The 22,509-nt window shown below is 36.9% G+C and overlaps 1 protein-coding gene across 1 annotated transcript in view; it reads left to right on the top strand.

Annotated features, from left to right (window-relative positions):
• Nucleotides 1-22,509, top strand: part of PTPRN2 (protein tyrosine phosphatase receptor type N2) — a 568,252-nt gene that overhangs the window by 327,742 nt on the left and 218,001 nt on the right. The window contains exon 13 of the mRNA XM_065731219.1: nucleotides 14,410-14,474. Coding sequence (XP_065587291.1) covers nucleotides 14,410-14,474 — 65 coding nt within the window. The remainder of the gene's footprint in view (nucleotides 1-14,409; nucleotides 14,475-22,509) is intronic.

Genomic DNA, 22,509 nt, shown 5'->3' on the forward strand with positions numbered 1-22,509 from the left:
TAGTTATCTCTGTTCCTTCCTTTAATGCTTTTTGTTTCACAAGATATCGAAGATCTAATGAATATTCAAATATATGTACATCCAACTCCAGTACAATACATCGTTCACAAGGGCACATACACTTTATGTATGATTATGTCTTACATATATCTCCATTTTACAAGAACTTGGAGCTTTTGTCCATTATAGATGAGGTTTTGTGGGAACTAAATTCCCAACTTGACCCAGGGAATTGTCCAGATATGAAATTACAGAACACCAAATTAAGCTGGTTATCACAATAAAGTGACCTGTCAATTATCTTGCATTCATCTTATCACCCATCCAAAAACTGATAAACAAATTTCCTTTCTCCTTCATAACTTCACTTGCAAGACAGCAGAAAGTTCAAATTTTCATTCAACCTTTAGTGAAACTAATTGCTCAAAATTGCTCATTCTTATTTGTGTCACGGTGCTACCTGAAGGAGCATCAACTCTTCCAGTTGTGTGACAATGTAATATAGAGAATTGTGCTCTTCTGCTGGTGCCTCCATTTGTATTAATTCCCAGAGCATCCAGATCTTTTCAGGATAGCCCTGCTGGCACTTGTTCCTTCTCGTCATGGATCAGCTTTGTTTGTTCAGGAATTTTTTTTTGGGGGGAGGGGGAGGAAGCTTTCTCTGGACATTATCAGAAATTAATCAAAATTGATCTCTATGGTACAGATAATGCTGCTTTTTTCAAATTGAAATATAACAACTGTAACCTTCCATTATTTTGAAAACAGACTGCTATGTCTTGTATGTAACAATTCATCAGAGTATTTAATGCAACGTAATTACAGCACACGCAAAAAAAGGCAGTTTAATGGTTTAGAAAAAAAAGAAAGATGCTATAGTCTGCTCCTCATAAAAACTACCTTGTCTTTTTAAATTAATGAAATGTTTCAAAATTATCATTTAACTCTTGTATTCCCTTGGTAGGTTAAGTAAATCATCACTGTCATCACATCACCTTCATTCACTACTATCTGACATCCTACATTATGGATAAGAATACCAATATATAAAATAGATGGAGTGATAATAAACATTTTTGAGGAGAAAACCAAAAATCACTTTTGAGTCCAAAACTGTAGCATCACAATTATAGGAAAATACTTTACCTTTTAGCCTTCATGATACAATTTGTATGGCCAAAATTTTGGTTAGCAGGATGTCCCCTTTTTTCCATCTTGCTTTTTTACCCTATTAATTCATCTTCCTCACGAGATTACCTTATTTCTGTACCTCACAAATTAGTTCCTCAAATCTTTGTCTGTTACTTTGCTTCAAGCCCTGAATTGCTTTTGGCAAACTGTGGCTGTGCGTGGAATGGATAGTGAAACTTTAACTACATGTGAGTGTTTGTCTGAAAGAGGATGAAGTGCTGTCTGGAAGTGCCTCTTTCTCTCTACCAGCCATAGAGAAAAAGTAGACAAGAAGCTTTTACTAAGTGCCTAATTTCTAGACATTTAACAGTGCATTATGAATCCATCTTTGGAATTCAGAGTACAAAATATATCCAAATCTAATTGAAAGTCATCTGTCTTTGTTTCCCTGGGTCTGCCTCTGCTCCCCTACTACCTTTATGTCTACCTGCTTCATGCTTTTGCGGCAGTAAAACTCAGTGATTTCCTTTATTCATATGCCATTTATGCAATGAAATTATGCTGTTTCAGGAAGAAAATATGCTGTTTCTTCATACCTGAGCAACACTGTGTATTATTCCTTTTCTACTCTTTATTCTTTGCTATTCTTTGCCTGTTTCTAATATTGTTTTCTCCAAAAAACTTGTCTAGAAATTTTGCTTCCGTTTTTCCATAATTCCCATAATATTCCATTTTCTTATCTTCCCCATCTCTCTGGGTTGGCTCTGCACTGCTGCAAGGACTGTGCAGCTTTGTGTGCCGCAAAAACTAAGTGATAAACTCCAAATATTAATTTGAATTTTCTCAGATTTCTGTCTTCTTCACTCCACTCCAGTGTTCTTGGGCCGTGATTTGTCAGCTGAAAATGTCTGTAGTACTTTGTTATGTAAGAATAGAATGAACAAGCAATAAAAATGCATTGTTGAATCAGGGTCTGAGCAACGACGACACTCTTGAGAATCACAACCTTTTCTCATAAAAACATGCAGAGCCCATTTGAAGTAAGGGTTTATCAGTATTAAAAAAGAAAAAATACAATAGCATTATACATTCTTATGTGAAGAATCACTGCATGGAAAGATAGTAGATTTATATTTAAATTCGTAGGCAAATTTAAATTGGAAGGGAGCCTATGGAGGCCATTAGCTCAGTGTTCATTGGAAAGTGGTGCCTGTTCCCATGTTAACCATCTCTGCTTTGGTGAGTAGTTCCTTCCTTCTGTCCAGCCAGAATTTCCAATATACAACTATTGTGCAGAGGTCACAGAACCAGACACAAAGGACCCCAAATAGTTATGGGTTGGTCACAGAGTGAAAAAAATACAAAGAAAAAAAACAAAACAGTAGGTACAAAACAATGCATTTGGCTACATAAACTGGAATGCTGGTAAAGTTCTGCAAAGATGAAGAGGAACAAAATAGAGCTGCCCTCCATCCCCACAGTGCACAGCAAAGCAGCGGAAGGGCATCAGGGAAATTCAAATTTTGAAATGTTCTTGATGAAATATTAATAAAACCATACTATGGTCTTAATTGCTATAATTTAACACCCTGTATGGTATAAATATTTTAGAAACATGGTAAAATGGAACATTAAGAAAGGGTCAAGGGATAATAATATACATTCATCTCGATTGGTGGAGATGTATACCTCATAGTTAATTTATGTTTATACTACTGTTCTGTATTCATTTTTGAAGGGTAGTAGGTGGAATGAGCTATATGTATATATCTGGTGTTGAGACATGCATGTTAACTGTATAAGTTTAGATTAGTGTAGGACCCCCGTGTATGATATAAATATATATAAAAGGAATTTTAAATTGCTTTCTCAAGAGCATCCTTTCCTTTAGAAATTAGTCACGGATCCGGCAGTCTACAGAAGAAGAGGGGTCAGGAAATATGCAAAGCATTTTCTCACAGAATTCTTTCCTGAGGAAGTCATTATCTGTACTGCCCTTGTGATAGCTGTTTCTCTTCTTCAGGAGCAAATACTATTTTCATGGGTGGTTCCCAGCAGGAATGCATCCAGGGGAAGTTTTGGGAATCTGGTTCCAATCCCAGGTGTGCCAACAGCCTATCCTGGTGGGAGGAAGTCTGCTTGCCCAAATGGGGCAAGCATCTCACCAAGCTTTTAGCTCTCCTGTAGATTTTCACCCCATAAAGAAGCTATCATGCTAATTTTCACAGAAAACAGCATGCAGAAATTGCTTGAAATTGCTGACACTCTAATAGTGACCTATGCCCGGATATGCATAAAGCAGATAGGCATTTCATTTACATTTATAGTAAATTGTATCCAGTAATGATTTCTATGTGTTAAATTGCATAATCCATACAGTCCGACAGTCTCATAAGGGCTGTGGGCCAATGTCCTCTTTTGAATGCATCTGTGCCAATGAAAGCGGTTATTGTACCCTTGACAAAGGTTATCTCTGCTTTGGATCTGGTTTCTGTAAACCATGCCAGTCAACATTTTCCATGGAAGTTCAGGTGGTGGGAATTGAAGACTTATTGCCAGTGGTGCACATTTTGCCAAAATGATGAGGGGTTATTCACAGGAGTGCATCTCTGGCCTTATAAGAGGCAATAAAACTTTTTACCAGCAGAGCTGTCTCCTGAGAAGGAGTTCACAGCCTCCCACCCTGTCTGTTAACCTGCTTCAGTTCCAATATTTCTGCATTTTCTTAATGATTTATTATTATTTCATGACAGAAATGCTTTTCTTTCAGAATGTAGGATTCCCTCATAAAGTGAACAGAGCTCTGAAATACAGAACGGCATTTTGCCCAACGAGAGGTATCCAATCAGATCTGTAACTCACTGGGATTGAACCAGACTCACAAGGAGCAGGGCAGACAAGGTATCCTTTTTACACTTAGGAGAGAATTCTGTAAAAATGTTTTCAAAGCATTGTTAAAGGAGAGACAATGCCAGCAGAAACTCATGCCAATAAGCACTGGCTTAAGCCTACCGCAAAAGAGAGACCTCTCCATCACTCCAATTACGGAAAAGAAAGCTTTGCCTTTGCTTCCAGCAGTTCTGGGAAAGCTGATCAGAATGCCCTTTCCTGCCATTTCTCCTTACTTTAACCCCTGCCAATAAATCTCTTCTACTCCTCTAAACAGCAAAGCGGGGAAAGTGCTGCAGCTTTTAAAGGATTTACAGGGCTTAGCTAATCACATCATTTCCCATGCCAAATAATAAGAGAAAGAGCAATGTGTGAATGGATGTTGCTTTGGTATTCTGTTGTTTGTTGGCTAATATTAATTCTCTGCTATCTTTACTCCTATCAGTAGCTATTCATCGTCGCTGGTTGTTTGGTAGGAATGAGGTTGTTTGCACAGGAACCACCTGTTTGCCATGTGCTGCCACAGTGCATACTCACAAGGGTGCTGGCTATGAGAAGAATTTGCATACAGTACCACGATTTATAACAATAAGTATTTTGAGTATGGCTTTGGCAATCCTTTCTGCCTTTCCAGTGGGAAAAAGAAAGCATGTAGAAGGACTCATTGGGGTTTTGATGAGTTGAGTTTGTACTTCTGGTAGCTACTGAATAGGCGCCAAAGAAAAGTTTTCTGATACTGGTAATAGGAACTGTAACCTTTCCCATACAGCTGTCCCCACCATCTACAAGGTAACCATTCTTCGTGCATGTAGGTCTTTTCTGTCAAAACCTTTTTCTCATCATTCCCATCAAATATGCACACGCATGCTTATGGTAATTCTATAAATGTATTTAGGAATCAGTCATTTCTGTAAAAAAATGTTTGTCATCCTAGGAAAAACATGATTTTGTCATTTTTTATGTTGTGATTAAAGTTGGTATTCTTTTAGAAACATTGAGCCTATATTTCTAAACTACATGCAGGCTTCATTGAATCTTCCGTATCTTGCTGAATTTCCTTTTCAAAGAAATTCTTTTAAGGTTATTGAAATAGCTTATCAAATTTTCATTGTGAAAAATCATTATGAGAAACAATAGGCAGGTTAACATTATCCCTATTCACTTCCACCTGAAAGCCTTATTGAATCTCCTGTTACTAGTGGCTTCCTTGGTAATAAATATATTCATTTTATTCTGAGGGCACGGCAAATAGATTTTGCTAGTGAATGACCTTGTGCATTAGCTGTGTTATTCGTGATTTAGTGAACCAGTCAGTTGAAATATTGCTAATGTTTTCCTAACTCCGTCTTGTTACATTTGTGCCATGAGGATGACATTAAGTGTAGTTGCAGATGAATAACAAAATAGCATGGCTTGTAGTTGTGTTTTAGATCATTAAAGAAATGAACCTAAAGGGTACTGTTTTATTAACTATGGAAGTTGAGGAAATGACTGAAAAAAAAATGACAGTTCTTGAATGTGTATTTATTAAAAATAGTGACAGTTTTGGCATGCTGTGAATTAGTGGTAATGCCTCTTAAATTTTTCATATACCAGCGCAAACATGCTACAACATCTGTCTAAAATTTTCAGCAGGTTTTAAATACGAGTAAGAATAATTCATGCATTTAAGGCTGTTTCCATAAGAAGTCTCTAAGTGATGTAAACAGGACAAAGCTGAAAACGTACAGCTTAACAATGGGGCTTAATAGTTAGTAGCCAACCTGTGTAGTTCTAAGTATTACGTATTTAATATCAAAATAGGTCAGTGTGCTTTCCAGGGGAGCCTTCAGAAAGAGTGGATCCCTGCTCTAAGGGAGCAATGACTGTTCTGTGTTTTCTTTTCCTGAATCCCTTCAGTTGTTTCCTTTTGAAAAATAATAGAAATGATAAAAAATGTAGTTGATTGGCTGCTGGAAGGGCAGTCTAGTCCTTTCTCTCACCTCAGTAACGCATCGTCCATTCCAGTGAAAGCACACAAGCTCAGTTAAAGTTGAGATAACTATTCCCTTATTTACTGTGAACTACAAACATTACCAGTACCAGCAACTGAAACACTTCTCTGTTTGTTTTTAAATCAATTACAGTTAGTATTGTTCAAAAAGAGAGATCATGAGAGAAAATTATTTTAAATATTACTCTTCCTGGACAGGAAGTAAGTAAATATATTTGTTCCTGTTAGATGGAGATGTCTGTAGAAGCTTCTAATTTTTTCCACTTCTTCTAAAAATGCCAAAAGGACAAGGAACCAGCCTTAAGTAGCTGTTTGTATTTGTAAAGAGGACAGAGAATTCTTATATGAAAACAATAAAGAAGATGAAAGGGGATGCAGTGGATATCCCAAGAGACTGAAATGAGGAGTATGGAAGGACAGAATATACAAATAGAAGGAAAAAGCATATATGGAACTCAAGAATATGTAGCTAACCTTGAAAAACTGACTGCAATTATCTGTTTTTTATATTTTTGTAGTATTTTCATCAAAAGAAAATTAAAACTATCTGTTAAAATCTTAGCTATAAATTAAATAGAAAAACTATTTTTCTATAATTCTAATCCGTGATCCTGCTTGTTTAAAAGGAAAGAGAAGAAACTGCAGTTTTAATCTGCTTTTGTGAAGTGTTGCTTTCCACAGTGTTGTAAAGGTGAGGAGGCAAAGCCTTCCCCACACTGAGAATGGCTGAGAGAGATCCAGATGGTCCTTCTCACTCTCCATCTCCTGGGACCATGAATCTTGCCTTCTAATTTGTAAATGTTAAGACTGAACATATGATGGTGAAGTTTAATGTTAAGCTGATTGGGACTTAAAAAATGCAACAATGAAGAGTTAGCCTAGACAATAGCAATGAGCCCAGAAAGGAGTTTGCTGAGAATAATTGTCTGCTCATGCTGCAATGGTCTACTCGAATGTGTTCTACGTAGGCTTCTCCTCAGCTTGCTGCAGGTTGTTCTATCTCAATTACTTTTATGGAGCTGAAACTTGTCAAGGAATCTTTATCTGAACAAATGATGATGTGATGAGGAGAGTAACACTTCTGTTTGTCCATTTATGCTAACATTGGCTGAATTGGTACATGCTTAGCTATAAATATTAGAGAAGTGTTTTAAGTACGCAAGCAAATTGTTACACATACATGCACCATACAGAGCATAAAGATATGTGCAGGATTGAACTTTTAATACTGCAGTGGTTAGCAGTACTAAAAAGTTAACAAGTCACTGAAGTATAATCTCTATTTTAAAACAAACACAACTAAAGTGTGGCTATTTTCTCTTATCAATATTCAGTTCTCTGCAGTTGATGGACATGGACTTCCTGAAATGATTTAAGAAAATGTTTTTGAAATTGGGTTTCTGAAGCTCTGCAAGAAACTATTAAGAACAAATAAATGGTTTTCATTTCTACAGTTCTAATTCATACAAAATAGTGCTTCTCATAATTCCAGAATAGAACCATCACATTGACACTGCACCTACAAAATTCTTCTCTGTAGCTGTGACGTTGTCTGTAGCACTGTTCTACTGCTGAAATATTTTGGAGCTTATATATATGTTTCTTAGCCTGTGGAAAAAAAAATGGATTTATTGACCAAATATATGTATATACATCATATCTCGTATAACCATATATATTCATTATACATGTTCACATATGATGAAAAAATTATGCCTATCTCATGATGGGATAAGTCAGTCTCTGGCAATACATGTTTGCTTCTCTTGACTAACGAGTGAGCCTCAACTGACGTTTTAATTGAGACAGCCAGTGCTTGTAGAGGGGGATCCTACTATTAACATAAATCCTCTGGAGTAATGCAAAAATGTTATCTAATATATTCCATGCTCCTTCACCACAATTTAAATATCATATTTTAAAATAGCACTGTGCTTATTTTAAAGTACAGTTACGAGAAAACACACAATTGAGCTGCTATTTATTAAATCAGTAAAAATAAATCAATACAAGCAGTCAGGCAGAAAGAATATGCTTAAAATACGTGTCTAATCTATGCAAACAGGCATGAGAGTACCAGATCCTTGTAGCCAATCCTTCAATATTTTCTGACCATGGGACTTTGGGGACATGAGAGTTAAATGTTTTAGAAAAGCGAAAAAGATGTCATTTTAAACGAGTTTTAAAAAATATACAACTCTTAGATACTCAAGTACAGACTAATGTTTTTCTTATGCAGTGCTGGTATTTGCCTGACAAATTGTTTTTTCCCTGTGCACTTTTAACATAATTAAAAAGTATCAGAGATGGAAAAATTCTTGATTGTATACATGTATATTTGGATACCTTGTGCCAAAATATGTGCAAATCCAAAGATGCACAGGGTGTGAGTATGACCTGAATTTCCATCTGTTAGTTTTATTAGCAAGAGTTGGTTGTAAAAGATATGTGCCCTGAAAATTGCTAGGTATGCAAGCGATACTTTAAATTATTCCAGGCAGCAAGGTACTGTATCTGAGCAGATTGAAAGCTGGAATGTTGTTATAAGAAATTAAATTAATGCACGTGAGATTGAAACAATATCTAATTAAAATCATTTGAAAAATGACTTGAAAATTGAATATGACATAATATTTAGCAAGCTGTCACTAGTACAGATATGTCACTTTGAGTTCTTTGCAACCGTTTTCAATCCAGGCCTGGCTGCCAGTTAACTAGAAATTACACATGAAGCTACAATCTCTCTTCATCACCCACTGACGAATGGAAGACAAAATGCCTTTTGCCCTGCCAGTCTGTATACTTTTCCTTCACTAACTAAATTGTACAACTGAATAGAGAGAGCCTTCCTCTCCTTGTATCTGGATTCTTGAGTTAGTAATTTCTGTTTCAAGCTGGAGCACTTTGGATGCTCGTGTTGTGTTTCATGACTTATTTACTTGCAGCCCAATGCTACTCCTGCCCAGGGAGAAGAGTTATAAATTCTCAGACTGCATCCCCTAGGAGTGCCAAGGGGAATTCAAAGATGTGTGCTAAAGGGAGGGAGATTTTATCTTATATTCCAGAAAGTCTATTCTTCTGAACATAGGAATAACTAAGTATCTAATTGCAAGTTCATTAAAATGTGATCTAATTATTTCCAGCAATGCTATATGCACAAGAAAAACCTCTATTACAAATCCAGATATTCCAATGTTCTGAAAGACCTAGAGAGTGCTGAACCATCTCTGTGTTTTATTTCTGTGACTACCTCAGCAGTTTCAAGAGGTGCAAAAGCAGGTTTGCTCTAGGAATTCTCAACAGAGTAAGGGCACAAATGTTATGGGAATCCATTTTCATCTAATTACAAGATTGAAAAGATTTGTTTGTATCTTCTGTGTATGTACGCCATAACCATAAAGGCAGTCTTTCACCCTATAAAGAAACCTTCCATGTAATCTGGATGTAGGACAGAAGGAAGCAAAGACTACCTTGGCGTAAATAAATGCAACATTTGCTTGTGTTAAATTTGTGAAATGTGTTAAAAAAAAATTAAAAGTATAACAAATACAATTTCTCTGGATTTCCCTTCCATTCTTTCCCTTTCCTTTCTTCAAAGACAATAAAATGGATGAAATTCTTCTGAATGTATCTTTGTGAAAGGGGCTTTGCAACAAACAAATGTGAAGAGGATCATTGGTGTAGAATTCATTGGACAGTAAATCTGAATTAATTGCCTTCCATTGTTTATTGACTGGAGGTTCAGTCAATATCATTAGTGAGCCCAGGGCATGAATTGACTCGTTCTGAAATGGGCATGTAATAGAGGTCAGTGGAATCATATGGCTATAAATACTGTTGTCTTCTGTGTTTAATTAGATAAAACACACCCTGAAAGTCAGATACACAGCAGAAAAATAAGGTTTCCTTGTGAGTGATACCACCTTCCCACAAATACTTCTCATACTTTGGGTGGTTTCTTCCATGGAGTGGGTAAATCCTGCAGCACTTTTGTCGGTGTACATGTGCTCCCATGAGTATTTTGGAGGGTTTTCTTATGCTTGGCAACCTGCTTTATGTCCAGCCTTTGTGAACTACTCATTTCTCAGGGCTTCCTTCTTCCAGAAGTGTTATAATGAGACTGGAGTTGTACTGGAGGCTCTCTCTAACTTGCTTCTCCTAATAACCAGCGAGCTGCGGTCAAACCTGCCAACTACAAAACTAGGCAGTCAAATTCCTGACTGTGCAACTGGCAGATAAATTTCCTGAAGGAAATAAATGTTAGCCCTTGGGAAACACATTAGGCTTCCCTCTGGTTGGTGAAGACTACGAACAGTGAGAATCACTACCCTGGAACACTCAGTAACACCCTCATCGTGCTCCCTAATAGGGCAAAGCCATTAAGTTGTCCCCATTGTAATTTAGATCACAGAAGAGACTTCCACAGATTCTTTCAGGTTAAAATAACTGGTATACAGTGTGTAGGCAAAATTATTCCACTGTAGCTACGTGCTTAATTATATGGGATACTGCATAAATTGTCAAGTGCAAAGAATTATTCTGATAAATTAAAATACTAATTAAATAGGCTATTGCAGAATTTTGAGAACATTATAGGGCTCTGCTTCTCCAGGTAATTTGCATATCCTTCATCTAGTGAATTTAATTTAAAAGCCTCCTTTTTGTGTGTGTTTGGAGGCTCTTTTTGTTTCAGTGGAAGATTAAAAAATGGGTTTTCTGCATTGCAAACTGAATTGGTTTTATTTGTTTATTTATTTAGGGTGGGGTTTTTTTTGTTCATTTGTTTTTTTTAGTAGCTGTTTGTTCTATCACAGAATGTCTTGGATTCAAGGGACATTTAAGATAATCTACTCTAATGCCTCTGCCATTGGCAGAGTTGCCACCATTAGATCAGGTTGCCCTGACTCCACACAACCTGGCCTTGAGGACCTCTGAGCATCCTCAGCTTCTCTCGGAAGCCTGTGTCATTGCCACAGTGCCTCCTAGTGAAGAACTTTTTTTCTAACCTTTTCTAACTTAAATCTATGATCTTTAATTTTAAAAGGTCCTACCACTATCTTCTTGTTTAAATAGTCTCACTCCAGCTTTCCTTTAGGTACTAGAAGGCTACTATAAGGTTTCCCCGAAGCCTTATCTTCCTCAGGCTGAACAAGTCTTGCTCCCTCAGTCTTCCTTTATGGGAGAGGATCTTAAGACCTATTAACATCTTCATGACCCTCCTCTAGACCGTCCCCAACTGGTCTGTGTCATTCTTGTGCTGTGGCTCTAGATCTCGATGCAATACTCCACACAGGGCTTCACAAGGGCAGAGTAGAGGAAGACAATTACCTACCTTGCCCTGCTGGCCACCCCTGTTTTGATGCAGCCCAGGATACAATTGGCTTTCTGGGACACACTGCTGGCTTGCATCAAGTTTTTCATCCACTAGAATTCTCAAGACCTCCTCAGGAACTCTCAATGAGTTCTCCCAGTCTGTTCCTTATTCACCTTATAGTCCATCCTTCCAATCTATACCTCCTCAATTTAGACGATAAAGGATATAAGGATGATGTGGGACCATGTCAAAGGCCTTACAGAACTCCAGGTAGATGACATCAGTTGGTCTTCCCTTTTTGGGCTGATACAGTTAATCCATCATAGAAGGACACTAGATTGGATTATAGCTTTTTGCCGATGAGTTTGTGAGTCCTCCATTAGAATTTCAGGACATTAAGCCAAGGTTGAAACAAATCAGCTTTGTTGGAATGTACAGCATACCACATTACACAAAATTATTATTTCTAGTCCATAAATTTTGAAACAGAAACATTACGTGCTGAATATTTCTACTGGAATAAAAACTAGTAGATAGCACACTAAAATACCCCTTAAAATATTGGCCAGTTTTCCAGGGACTGTTCTATATACCAGAATTTATTTTCACCACATTTTTCCTCATAGGCTATTGACTATGTTTCATTGTCTTACATTCTCAATTACAATTATAGATAGAAAAAGTTAAGAAGTTATATCATGTTCAGCAACTTCAAGCCGTTTCTCAGTATGTGGCTGATGCTTTAGCCTTGGCACTGCTGTTTTTGACAGAATTTGTCGACTTTCCTGAACTGCTTGTGGAGTTCAAAGGTAGTTAAAATATGTTCCTGCTACACACTGGGAGTGAAGATGCTGGGGATGTTTGGCAGTTCCTGAGCTTCACCCTTTTCAAGTTCTGATTTGATCAGTAACACAACATGCCTTCATGCCTCTTTATTTTGGCGTGGTTTAGGTTAGCATAGCTGTCAGAGCTGTCCTTTTAGCCAATATCAAAAGGGAAGGGTGGGTTAAGTACACTTTATATATATGTATCTCAACGCTTAAAAAACTAAAGTCTGCAGGAAACCTATAAAGAGGAGGTAGGTTGAATGTGTTAGCAGTGATTGCAAAATTCAGTGATTCAGCAGACCAAATATTTCCTGTTAACTGTCCTTGTAGTATAAAAATATACAGTAGGATTTAACTTTTTACTTGTACATTTATTTTGCAGCCACTCTACTGCACAGCTGTATTTGCCCCAAGCTACCAAAGAATCATTTGGTGCAGCTTTTCTGAAGGAGGCCATAGGGCTTCCAGTTCTTTTTAATCTTTTAAATTTTTGCATTTGATAAAAATTTGTCTTTAATGTTTGTGCTGTGTGACTGTCAGTGTGCTAGCAGAGCACATCCAAAGGGAAAATATCAGCATGGCAGGTCATTCACCATCCATGAGGCAACACAATCCAGAATCTATCTCAAGGCTGAAAATCAAGCTTGTTTGCAAAGATTTATTTTTTGGAAATTCATACATCAGAACTTAAGTAAATGTAGCCTCAAATCATGTGATCCATGCAAACTATGCTTGTGCATTTCCAGTGACATTGATTGTGATAAGCTTGTTTGTGCTAGGGACTATTTGTTTTCTTCATCAAAATTTCTGGGACTAAGAAATGGACTGAACTTTCCTCTCTATCTGACTCATGCACAAAATTCATCTCTTGCTGGAGGAAGTCATACAGAGAAACATTTCTCTGCATTAGATTTACTTAAAGTTGTACTTTTTGAGGCTTTGCACATACAAATACTTACTAAATTATTCCACATTTTGGATATATGGGGTCAAAATGAGCCCTAATGATACAACTCACCTCTGAAATAAATGTGAGCCATTCGTGTTCTACTTTGAACAAACTAAATAAATCATCATCTCACAATAATATTGCTTCTAAGAACTGTCTGCTGTGATATGAATTGTTCTGAATGCTTCATACACCTGCAATTATATTGGTTTTTTTTCCAAAATGAAGGAAAAATATGTTATTTTTTTAGCATTTTAGTGTAAATTTATTGTTTATAATATGTTCTGGCCCACTTCTTGTGCTTTCTGGCAGGAATACTTCCTTCAGCTGACTTAAATTGAGAAGCTGAGTCTATTGCAATTGTCGCTGTAGTCAATAGAAAGAGAGGGGTGCCTGCTGATGTGTGTAAGCTGTGTAGGATGACTCATAGTATTAAATGTTCATATCTTCCCATTGACTGCAGAGAGAACCAAGATGACTCAGTGGGATTAGATAGTCAATGACTATACAACTAAGTGAGAAGAGTTTAATAAGGCCTTAAAATTTCATTTTTGTTAATAAATAAAACAGGACAAATGTCTGTTTTTTGTTCATGAATCCAAGTGATATAGTATGCATCTAAACAGTTAACACATTCCTGCTGAAAACATGGTGACCTTACCCATACCCTCAGCTCTGAATAATCTCATTCTTGTTTAGTTTTGGCAATGATAGTGCTCAAGTCCATGCACAGGATGTTTCTAAGTTATAAGTATAAACATAGCCTCAGTTTTATACCTGATTATTTTTGAGTGCCTATACTGATCCAGAAACTGATAAATATGAAAAATCTCAATTTTATAAAAGAAAATATTGTGCACTGCAACCTGATGTTATGAGATAAACTGTTTGTCTTCCCTGCCAGGTAAAAATGTAATTTATTCTGAAATATCTTACATGGTAACAGTGCTGCTGCAATGGCAAGATGCCATGCTGCTGCATGCTTCAAGAAAGACAGTGGGAAGATTCTGCTAAAGGGAACGTCCCAGATATGTTGTGCATGTATTAAATGTGTGACATTCTGTATACAAGGGAGCAAGAAGATTTTATTTTTCACAGGAAAGTGAACAACTAACAATACACTTATGCGTTCAAAACACTGAATAGCAGAGTGACTATCAGGGGAAAATATTCCATAGATGTCAAAGAAACTGACATGAATTTATTGATAGAGGATAAGAAGGGAGGCTGGTTACCCTATATGTGCTGCGAAATTGTGCATATTTCAGCTTTTCTGCAACTATTTCAATCTTAATTTTCCTTGCAGCCATGAACAAAGAGAAGCTTGAGAAAACAACTGGGCTGAGAATTTTGCAGACTGGTGTGGGGGAGGTAAGTGGCTTCGGGGCATTTTACACTCTCAAAAACATTTTAATTGATATTTTGGGGGGAGTTGGGGAGGGGTTCTTTTTTGGTGGTTTTTTTTGTTGTTGTTCGTGGTGGTGGTTTTTTATTTGGTTGCTTTAATGGAATCCTGGAGCACATGAAGATTTGTGAGCTACCAGCCTGGTAGTGCTAAGGGCCTTTTTATGATACAGTTACATCTGTCAAAATACAATCTGCTGCACAAATAGCACTGTATCCCACAGAGAAAAAAATACCATCCTTACAAGGAAAGTGCAGCTGGCTTTAAGAAATGCAGTTTTTTGCTTTGTTGTATCACAGAAAGAAAATCCCCAAAGATGAGCGCAGCAACTGAAGTCATCATGCACAGCGACTGAAGTCGTTGCATTATTCCCCTTAGTTTTGATGGAGTACTATCTCATCTAGATCAATGAAAGTTTAAATCTAGGGTAAAGAGTCTTCAGATGTTAGAGAGAATCTGTTAGTGAATGGCTTGCATATTTTGGATGTAACTTGAAACATAAATAAAACATGTGTTTGTTATTATGGTGATATCACTAAGCAAAAACTTCACTAAGCAGTTCATCATTTATTAATAAAGATGATGCTATCTGCTTAGAACCTTGTATGAACTACAGTTGATTGCTAATTCTCGTGCTAATTTTGTGTACACAGTTATCTTTTCTTTCCCTTTTCATTTAAGTAATTTCACTAATGGTGAATGCTCACAGAGCTAGACAAATACCTTTTTTAGTGATTACATTATTCTCAGTAGTAAGAATAATGAATGACTAACTTGTAATATACTGAAGGAATTTTTCTTTTTTTCTTTCTTTTTACTGATTTGTGTTATTTTAACATTTCTGGATTTTATCACCTCATGCCTAAAAACTTACTTTGTCATAATTTTTGAGGTTCTTTGCGTGATTTTATTATGTTGGTCCTGAAGAGACCAACAGTGTTGCTCAGTGAGATTCTCAGTGTCAAAGATGCAGGAATTTGATAAAAACATATGTAATGACATCAGAAAATGAACGTCGGCATCTCTACTTCAATGACTGATTTAACTAGTTGAGATTTTCAAGGGTGTATAAACCCAAGAGCTGAGAGGAGTATGCTGCAGGAGGCGGGCACCTCAGGCTGTGTCCTGACTTCAGGCCAGAGGGAAGCTTGTGTTTATGCTATCCCCAGGGCTTATTTTCTGGCAAATAACAGGAGAACCAGAACTGGCACACACTGTGGCTGCCACATGCAGTACTTTTCACTCAGAATTCAACGGTATGCTGCATGCTGATGAAATACCTCCATGTATTTCATCCAGTTCCAATAACTGAATGGATTCCAGCTGGCTTCAAGGTCAGCTGGAAAAGCAGAATCTCCAGTTTCTGTTCAGCACATTTCTGTTTAAACACTTACTGTTAAATAGTTTTCTTACACGTGGACAACTTTTGGATGTTTGTAATGCAGGAAATTGTCACCTGTCAGATACATCATTAATTTGTGTTGTAATAACAAGGTTGCTGTAACTATGGTAGTCTTACGTATGTACTGGTGACATAGTCTCAAGGACCTCCTATATGTTTTTAAGACCAGCCAATAGAACTAGGACAAATGGACCAGATTTTTGCTTGAGATTTCATCTGATTCTTGAGTTTGGGTTACTAAAAGTCATCACTCTTTGCTGTAGACCTCACCTCTTGTATATTTGGGCTATAATAATGAAAAATGAATGGTGTTACTACGTGGCTTAATAAAGACTTTCACAGAAGCTTGTGTTTTACACTCTGCCAAATACGTATTTTGATAGGGCCAGAAAAGAGAGAATGAAAGAAGATATTTGAGGCCTAATACCTTCTAGGTTACATTTGAGTTATAGTGATCAGCAGTGAAAGATCCAAGTAGTTTGGAACATTCTGGTGATGGATGAACTTATTTTGCTGGTTATGAATTCTCCCAGCTCTGTTTATTCCTGTTTGTAAGCCTTTTCAGCCATGATTTTCTACATAATTAGTACAGTTCTGCAGTCTCACCTACATGAATTATAATGGGATGTGATATTATTTAACAGCATAAAAATAACAAAATACATATTTTAACATAATGAAAGAATCTTTTGTGGACTAAGAAGTTCTTTAGCTTCAGACTGTTGGAATATGGTTATATGCAATGCTAACTGTTAATCAAAATCATGATGTTCAGATCAGAAGTACTAAGAATAAACTTTGGTTTCAGAATTAAAAACAGCCCTTTTGTTTGTACAGTAGGTCATATTCATGACAAAATTAATGGTTATAAAATCTTCACTTGCAGGACTGTAAAATAAAAGGAATCGATTTTGTATGTCGAGTTTCATATCTGAAATAACTCAAGAGAAAAATAGTTGTGATACTGGTGGCAAATGGAACAGCTGTATAAACAAATGCAGAAGCAGTTGTAAAGCTCAGCAATAATTCATGTGTTGCTCTGGACAGTGGAATCTGTTTTAGGCCTTGGTCTGTGGTTAACAGGATTTGTGCTACAGTGAGAAGTGTGCAGACACCAGGCATTGGGTGTGGTGGAAGGAAACTGTCACTTCTGTGCAGAAGAGAAATGCTCCTCAGAGCTCCCTCTCCCTCTCTCTCAAGAAAAGCATTTCAAAAGTAGCAACAGCTTAGAAAACTCACGCCAAGTTTACTGAACCATTCAGTCAACTCTGGAGAAGGCTAAGGAATTCTTTGTATGCCACTACATAAACATGTGCTATTAATTAATTAAGTACACAGTTCTGAAATTTACCGGTTACAATATAGTTCATCTTGACTTTAATGGCTACACCAAGGGAGGTTCAGGTTGGATAAATTTATTCTCAGAAGGAGTGATAATGCATTGGAATAAGTTGCCCAGGGAGGTGCTGGAGTCACGATCCCCAGAGGTGTTCAAGAACCGTGGACATTTGGCACTGACGGATGTGTTCAGTGGGCATGGTGGGGATGGGCTGATGGTTGGATTGGATGATCATATTGGTCTTTTCCAGCCTTAAAGAACTCCATGATTCTGTGATCATCATACAAAGGATTTCCACAGCTTCAGTGAGTCTTTTTGATACAGCTGAAGTTAGCTGCATTGTGTCAGTTCTGAGTAGGTTCTGGCTCTTCCTCGGCAGAATTAAAAATGAGTTCCTTATCTGTAGGAAAAGCTGTTAACATGTCAAAACGTTGGCTAAAAGCTCTGTGCATTCGATTATAAGGTTTGAGTGATGTATATATTTCTGTATATTTCTCCCTCCTTGGAGAGTTTCAGAAGCCATCTGGACATGGTTCTGGGCAACCTGTTCTGCATCGCCCTGCTTGAGCAGAGGGTAGACCAGATGGACACAGAGGTCTCTTTCAAATTCACCTACTCTGTGACTCTATGATATAGAGCAAAGCATTGCTTGGAAATTAGCATAGCTTAGCAGAACTTTTAGGTCCTTACCGCTATTTATGCAGTAATTCTGCTTCAGCATCTAATATTTGCTGGTAGAATATTTAGTGCTCTGGAGATCCAAAGACTTAGACTGGAATTTGATATCCTGTGTATCACTCTTAAAGATCTAATTATTTTATCACCCATTTCATCTATAAGATGGCTGTTATACTAGAAAAACAGGAATAACTGCTGTAGAGAAAAACAGTCCTTTTGTAAAAGTAATGAAGATGTGTTTGTTGCTGTAGTACCTGATACTTCTGATACTGTATTTGCCAAGACACTTATTTTCTACTTGAAGTATACGAGCACCTGTAACAATCCTGAAACTCTTAAATGGTAGCTCTCCAATGTTTGAGTCAATGTCATGTGTGATGTTCATGCTTCACGAATTCATCTTGAGCTTTTCACACTTTCCTGGTTATTCAGGTAGGATGAAGCTGACTTTAGGGTATTTTCTTTAGATCTTTCCTACACAGAGTAAATCTCTGCAATCCTAAGTTCACCTTCAGGAGTCCAAGAACCTCCTACGGTTAATGTATGTAATTGTGTGAATGTAAATATTGTGGTATGCATGTGTATGCAACACCATTGGAGGCATAGTACTGGTAGAAAGAAATAAACCACAGGACCTGTATATCTCCTTTCTTCTGTCTCCCAACTTGGAATCATAGAATCACAAAATCATTTGAGTTGGAAGGGACCCTTAAAGGTCATCTAGCCCAACCCCCCTACAATGAAAAAGTACACTTACATCTCAATCATGTTGCTAAGAACCCCAGCCAGCCAGGCCTTGAATGTCTCCAGGGACGGGGCATCTGACTTGATGGGGAGCACTGTGTTTTGCAGAAATATGAGTTGAGCCTGTTATTCTGCATGGTTGAGAATCCCTACAAGATCTCAGGGACATTATTTGGTCTCACATGGATGGAGCACAGCTCCACTTGATTCCTGCTGAACTCAGGATTCAGCAGGGTTGAGATCCCCAGTCCTATGCGGATGTCACTTCACTGGGTAACCTGGAATTAATTTGAAATCCTTCAGGAATTTAATCCCTTCTTTCTCTTTCTATAGGTACTTTTAAATCACAAAAGAAAAGTATTTTTCAGTTTGATTCCACTCTGAGCCTGACTGTGAGCAAAGTTTCTGATTCAAGGCCAGTTCCAGTTCAAGAAAATTTCAAACAGTGGTTCAAATGCACAGACAACTTACTGCTTAATACTTCTTTTGGCTGAAATTGCTTTTTCAAGACAATTTCAAAATAGGAAGAGTTTCCAGTGGCTCAAGAAAGTGTAATGATTGAAATCAGTTTACTGGGCCTAGGGGTCTGTGATTTGAGTAATAAATTATTTGATATATAAATATAAATATAAATTATTCCAAAATAAACTAAGAAATGGCACAGTCTCCATCTTCAACTGGTTAAACAGGACCCACCCCATAATTCATGATTTTAAATGAACAGGAAATACACTCATCCTTGAAATTAAAAAAGGCTTTGTAGAATATGAATCATATTTCACATATTATGACTGACGTAAGAGTTATTTTCCTAAACCAAGTGGAAGTAACCCAAAAAATAAGTAAAAGTGGACACTTCACTATCTCTATAGACATTCTAAAAGAGTGATGTTTTGATGTTTCAGGACATTTTGACTTCTAGATATTTTGGTAGTACTAGAATTATGTTGATCTTACATAAAGTGATGTTACTACAGCGAATAAAAGCATTCTACATTTGAAAACTTTGCTTTATGGCATGTAACCTTATGGCTGTATAGACAAATAGGACAAAATAATAAATAAATTAAAAACTTCAAGGCATTCAATGTTAGGAATATTCTCAGTGAATACACACTTTATTCTGCACCCTTTCTCAATTATAGATTCTCTGTCACCCTTAAAAAGACATAGATTATAAATTAAATAGAATGTGAATAATAATATGCAACTTTAATGGAATCTTACTGACAGTGAATAATATTACTATTGCAGTTTAGTGAGTATACATGTAAAGTGAAACTAATCAGAAGTTGATCACAAAGCAGCATTTAAAAATAATGCTTCAGGGGTTTTAAGGAATAAAGTTAAACAGAACATTAAATTTCTCCAAAGAGAATGATGGAGATCTATGGCTCATTTATTGAAGATCTTGTATGTTTTTGCAAAATGCATTTTAACTAATATTTAGAGATAATGTTAATGCGATTTATTAACAATTCATTATGGTACATAGCCCACTAGAGGGCTGCTTTTCAAACAAATTGCATCCAGAGTGTTAATAAACAGCAAAGCAAAAACAAAAAATATGCATTGCATATAAATATGCACCAAATATATATATATATATATAGTCATTACTTTGTTGTATACCTTCCATAACTTCATAATCTATGCAGAGCCATCTCAAACAATACAAATCATGGCTCAAACTCTGCAAAAATTTATCATGTTCTTAGCTTTAGGTATATATATAGTCAGACTTCCCTTCTAATCTACTAGTACTTTGAAGCAGATGCCTGTATGCCTCTAAGAATCTCTGCTGTTATGTATTGCACCAACTCTGGCTGTGGAGGGGCAAAATTCCAATGTTTATCCCTTCTATTTGGTTTGAATATTGCATAGCAAAGGTATTTTGACATCTGAGTGACAGGTCACAGCTTCAGTTTGGAAATCAGGTGTCAGTAGTAATTTCTTTCCTTGTGCACTGATTGTGACAACGCCCTCCACCTTCTTTGCAAATTTGCAAAGAACACGACAAGAAAATGAGGAGATTATAATGTTAAGAGAAATATAACAAACCCGATTTTCAGAGACAACTCTCAGTGTATATTGATTTATGTTTTCCTCCTGAAATACTGTAAAAAGCACAAGTATTCAAGTGTCATGTTGGTTCATGAATTCCTTTACAGTAGCACTATGTGATTTAAAGGAGCAGAAGTGCCAAGTGATGTGACAGTTGCTATGGCAACTACAGCAATTCAATTTTTATTCAGTATCATGTAAAATGAAACAAGATACTGTTTGCCTTGTGGCTTCAGGAACTTATGCATCCTACCAGTGTCATTTCTTTTTGTTTCTTTTAACAGTTTCCTTTAAAACATAGCATGTTTCTTATAAGGGTTTGTCTAGTTTTTAGGCCGTGTCATGCCACTGTTTTTAAAGCTGAGTGTTCCTTAAAAACCATTACAGAAAAGAGATTTAGATGCTAGCACTGAATACATGAGCAAACTGTAGAGTAATTCTGCTTAAAAATCAATGTTATTATCTACCCTATGATTTGATAGCCTGCATTTGATATATTCATAAAGAATAGATGTAAGATCTTTACACAGAAAGCCGTGATTGTTTGTAGTAGATATCTTATTAGTTCATGAAATCCAGCATCCTCCCCCTACCAGCATCGAGTTCTTTGTGACTCAAAGGGAAAAAAAAATCACTGTGATGGGATGGCTGGCAGAGCTGCACGTGAAGGTGAAATTCTGCTTGGCTGTCTGAGATTTGGATGATAGAGCTGATCAGGTATTTCAGGAAGGGAGATTCTGCCACCTTTTGAGGCTGGTGCTAGATCAGGACAGGAACACATGGATTTCAAGCAATCTCAATCAGGTATTTTGGAATTTGAGTCATGGAAGAGATGGTGGATCCCATCACCTCACTATCTTTCTGGCAATCCTAGAGAGTGGACAGTCCTAGAGGGCAGTGAGTCCCCCTCCAAGTCCAAGTCTAAGCAAACTCCAAGCATTAAATCCAGATACTAGAATCACAGTCCCATTATTGTGTTTTCTGTTAGTACTGGGCTGTAAAACATAAGATCTGATCTGCTTTCTGTGAAGACTGAAGCTCAGTAAGTAGCACATTCTCATCATTCTTCCCATCCCTCCTTCACCTTCTGTCCCTCACTAATTTTCTGCCCTTAGAGGCAATGTTGCTGTAGAATTGCTGTACATGCATCACTTCAGCATCCTTCAGAATGCAAAGCTTTATTTATCACATGTATGAAATAATTTGTAATCAGAATATTTTTGAAGAGGTCCTAAATTTAAGTATGAGGCTTCCTATTATATGACTTCTGTAAAAACTATGTTCAGTTTATACTTTTCCTTGTCACCAAGGTTATTTTCTGATGAAATAACTTGAAGATTTAGTTGGGCAGATGTTTGTGTTGCTTTGAATAAGCATAAGTTACAGCTTTTTTGCATTTTGAGAGATATCAAAGTGGTTGTGGTTGTGTTGTTTTTTTCTTAGTATTGCAAATTTGTAACCCAAAGCTTCTTTAGAAACATTAAGAAATGCAATGGCTCATGAACTGCAGAACATCACAGGTTTTTTATTTTCACTATGGCACATTCTCTGATTGGCACTGCTGGACATTAGGCGCAGGCATTAAGGAGATAACCAACCCTTTATTGCTCTATACTGCATCTGCAGCAAAATGCCCATATCAGTGAGATTGTATGTGGCTGTGTACTGCACACCAAGGCCTGGACTGATAGGGTTTGAGCAGGGCATTTTGGCATACAAGAAAACAACTTCTGGGTCAGCATGACTGCTTTTAGCACTGTGAATAGATCTATGA

This window comes from Cyrtonyx montezumae, unplaced genomic scaffold (assembly GCF_038088225.1).
Source record: "Cyrtonyx montezumae isolate F1298 unplaced genomic scaffold, pur_monq_1.0 scaffold_14, whole genome shotgun sequence".
In the NCBI taxonomy this organism is placed as follows: domain Eukaryota; kingdom Metazoa; phylum Chordata; class Aves; order Galliformes; family Odontophoridae; genus Cyrtonyx; species Cyrtonyx montezumae.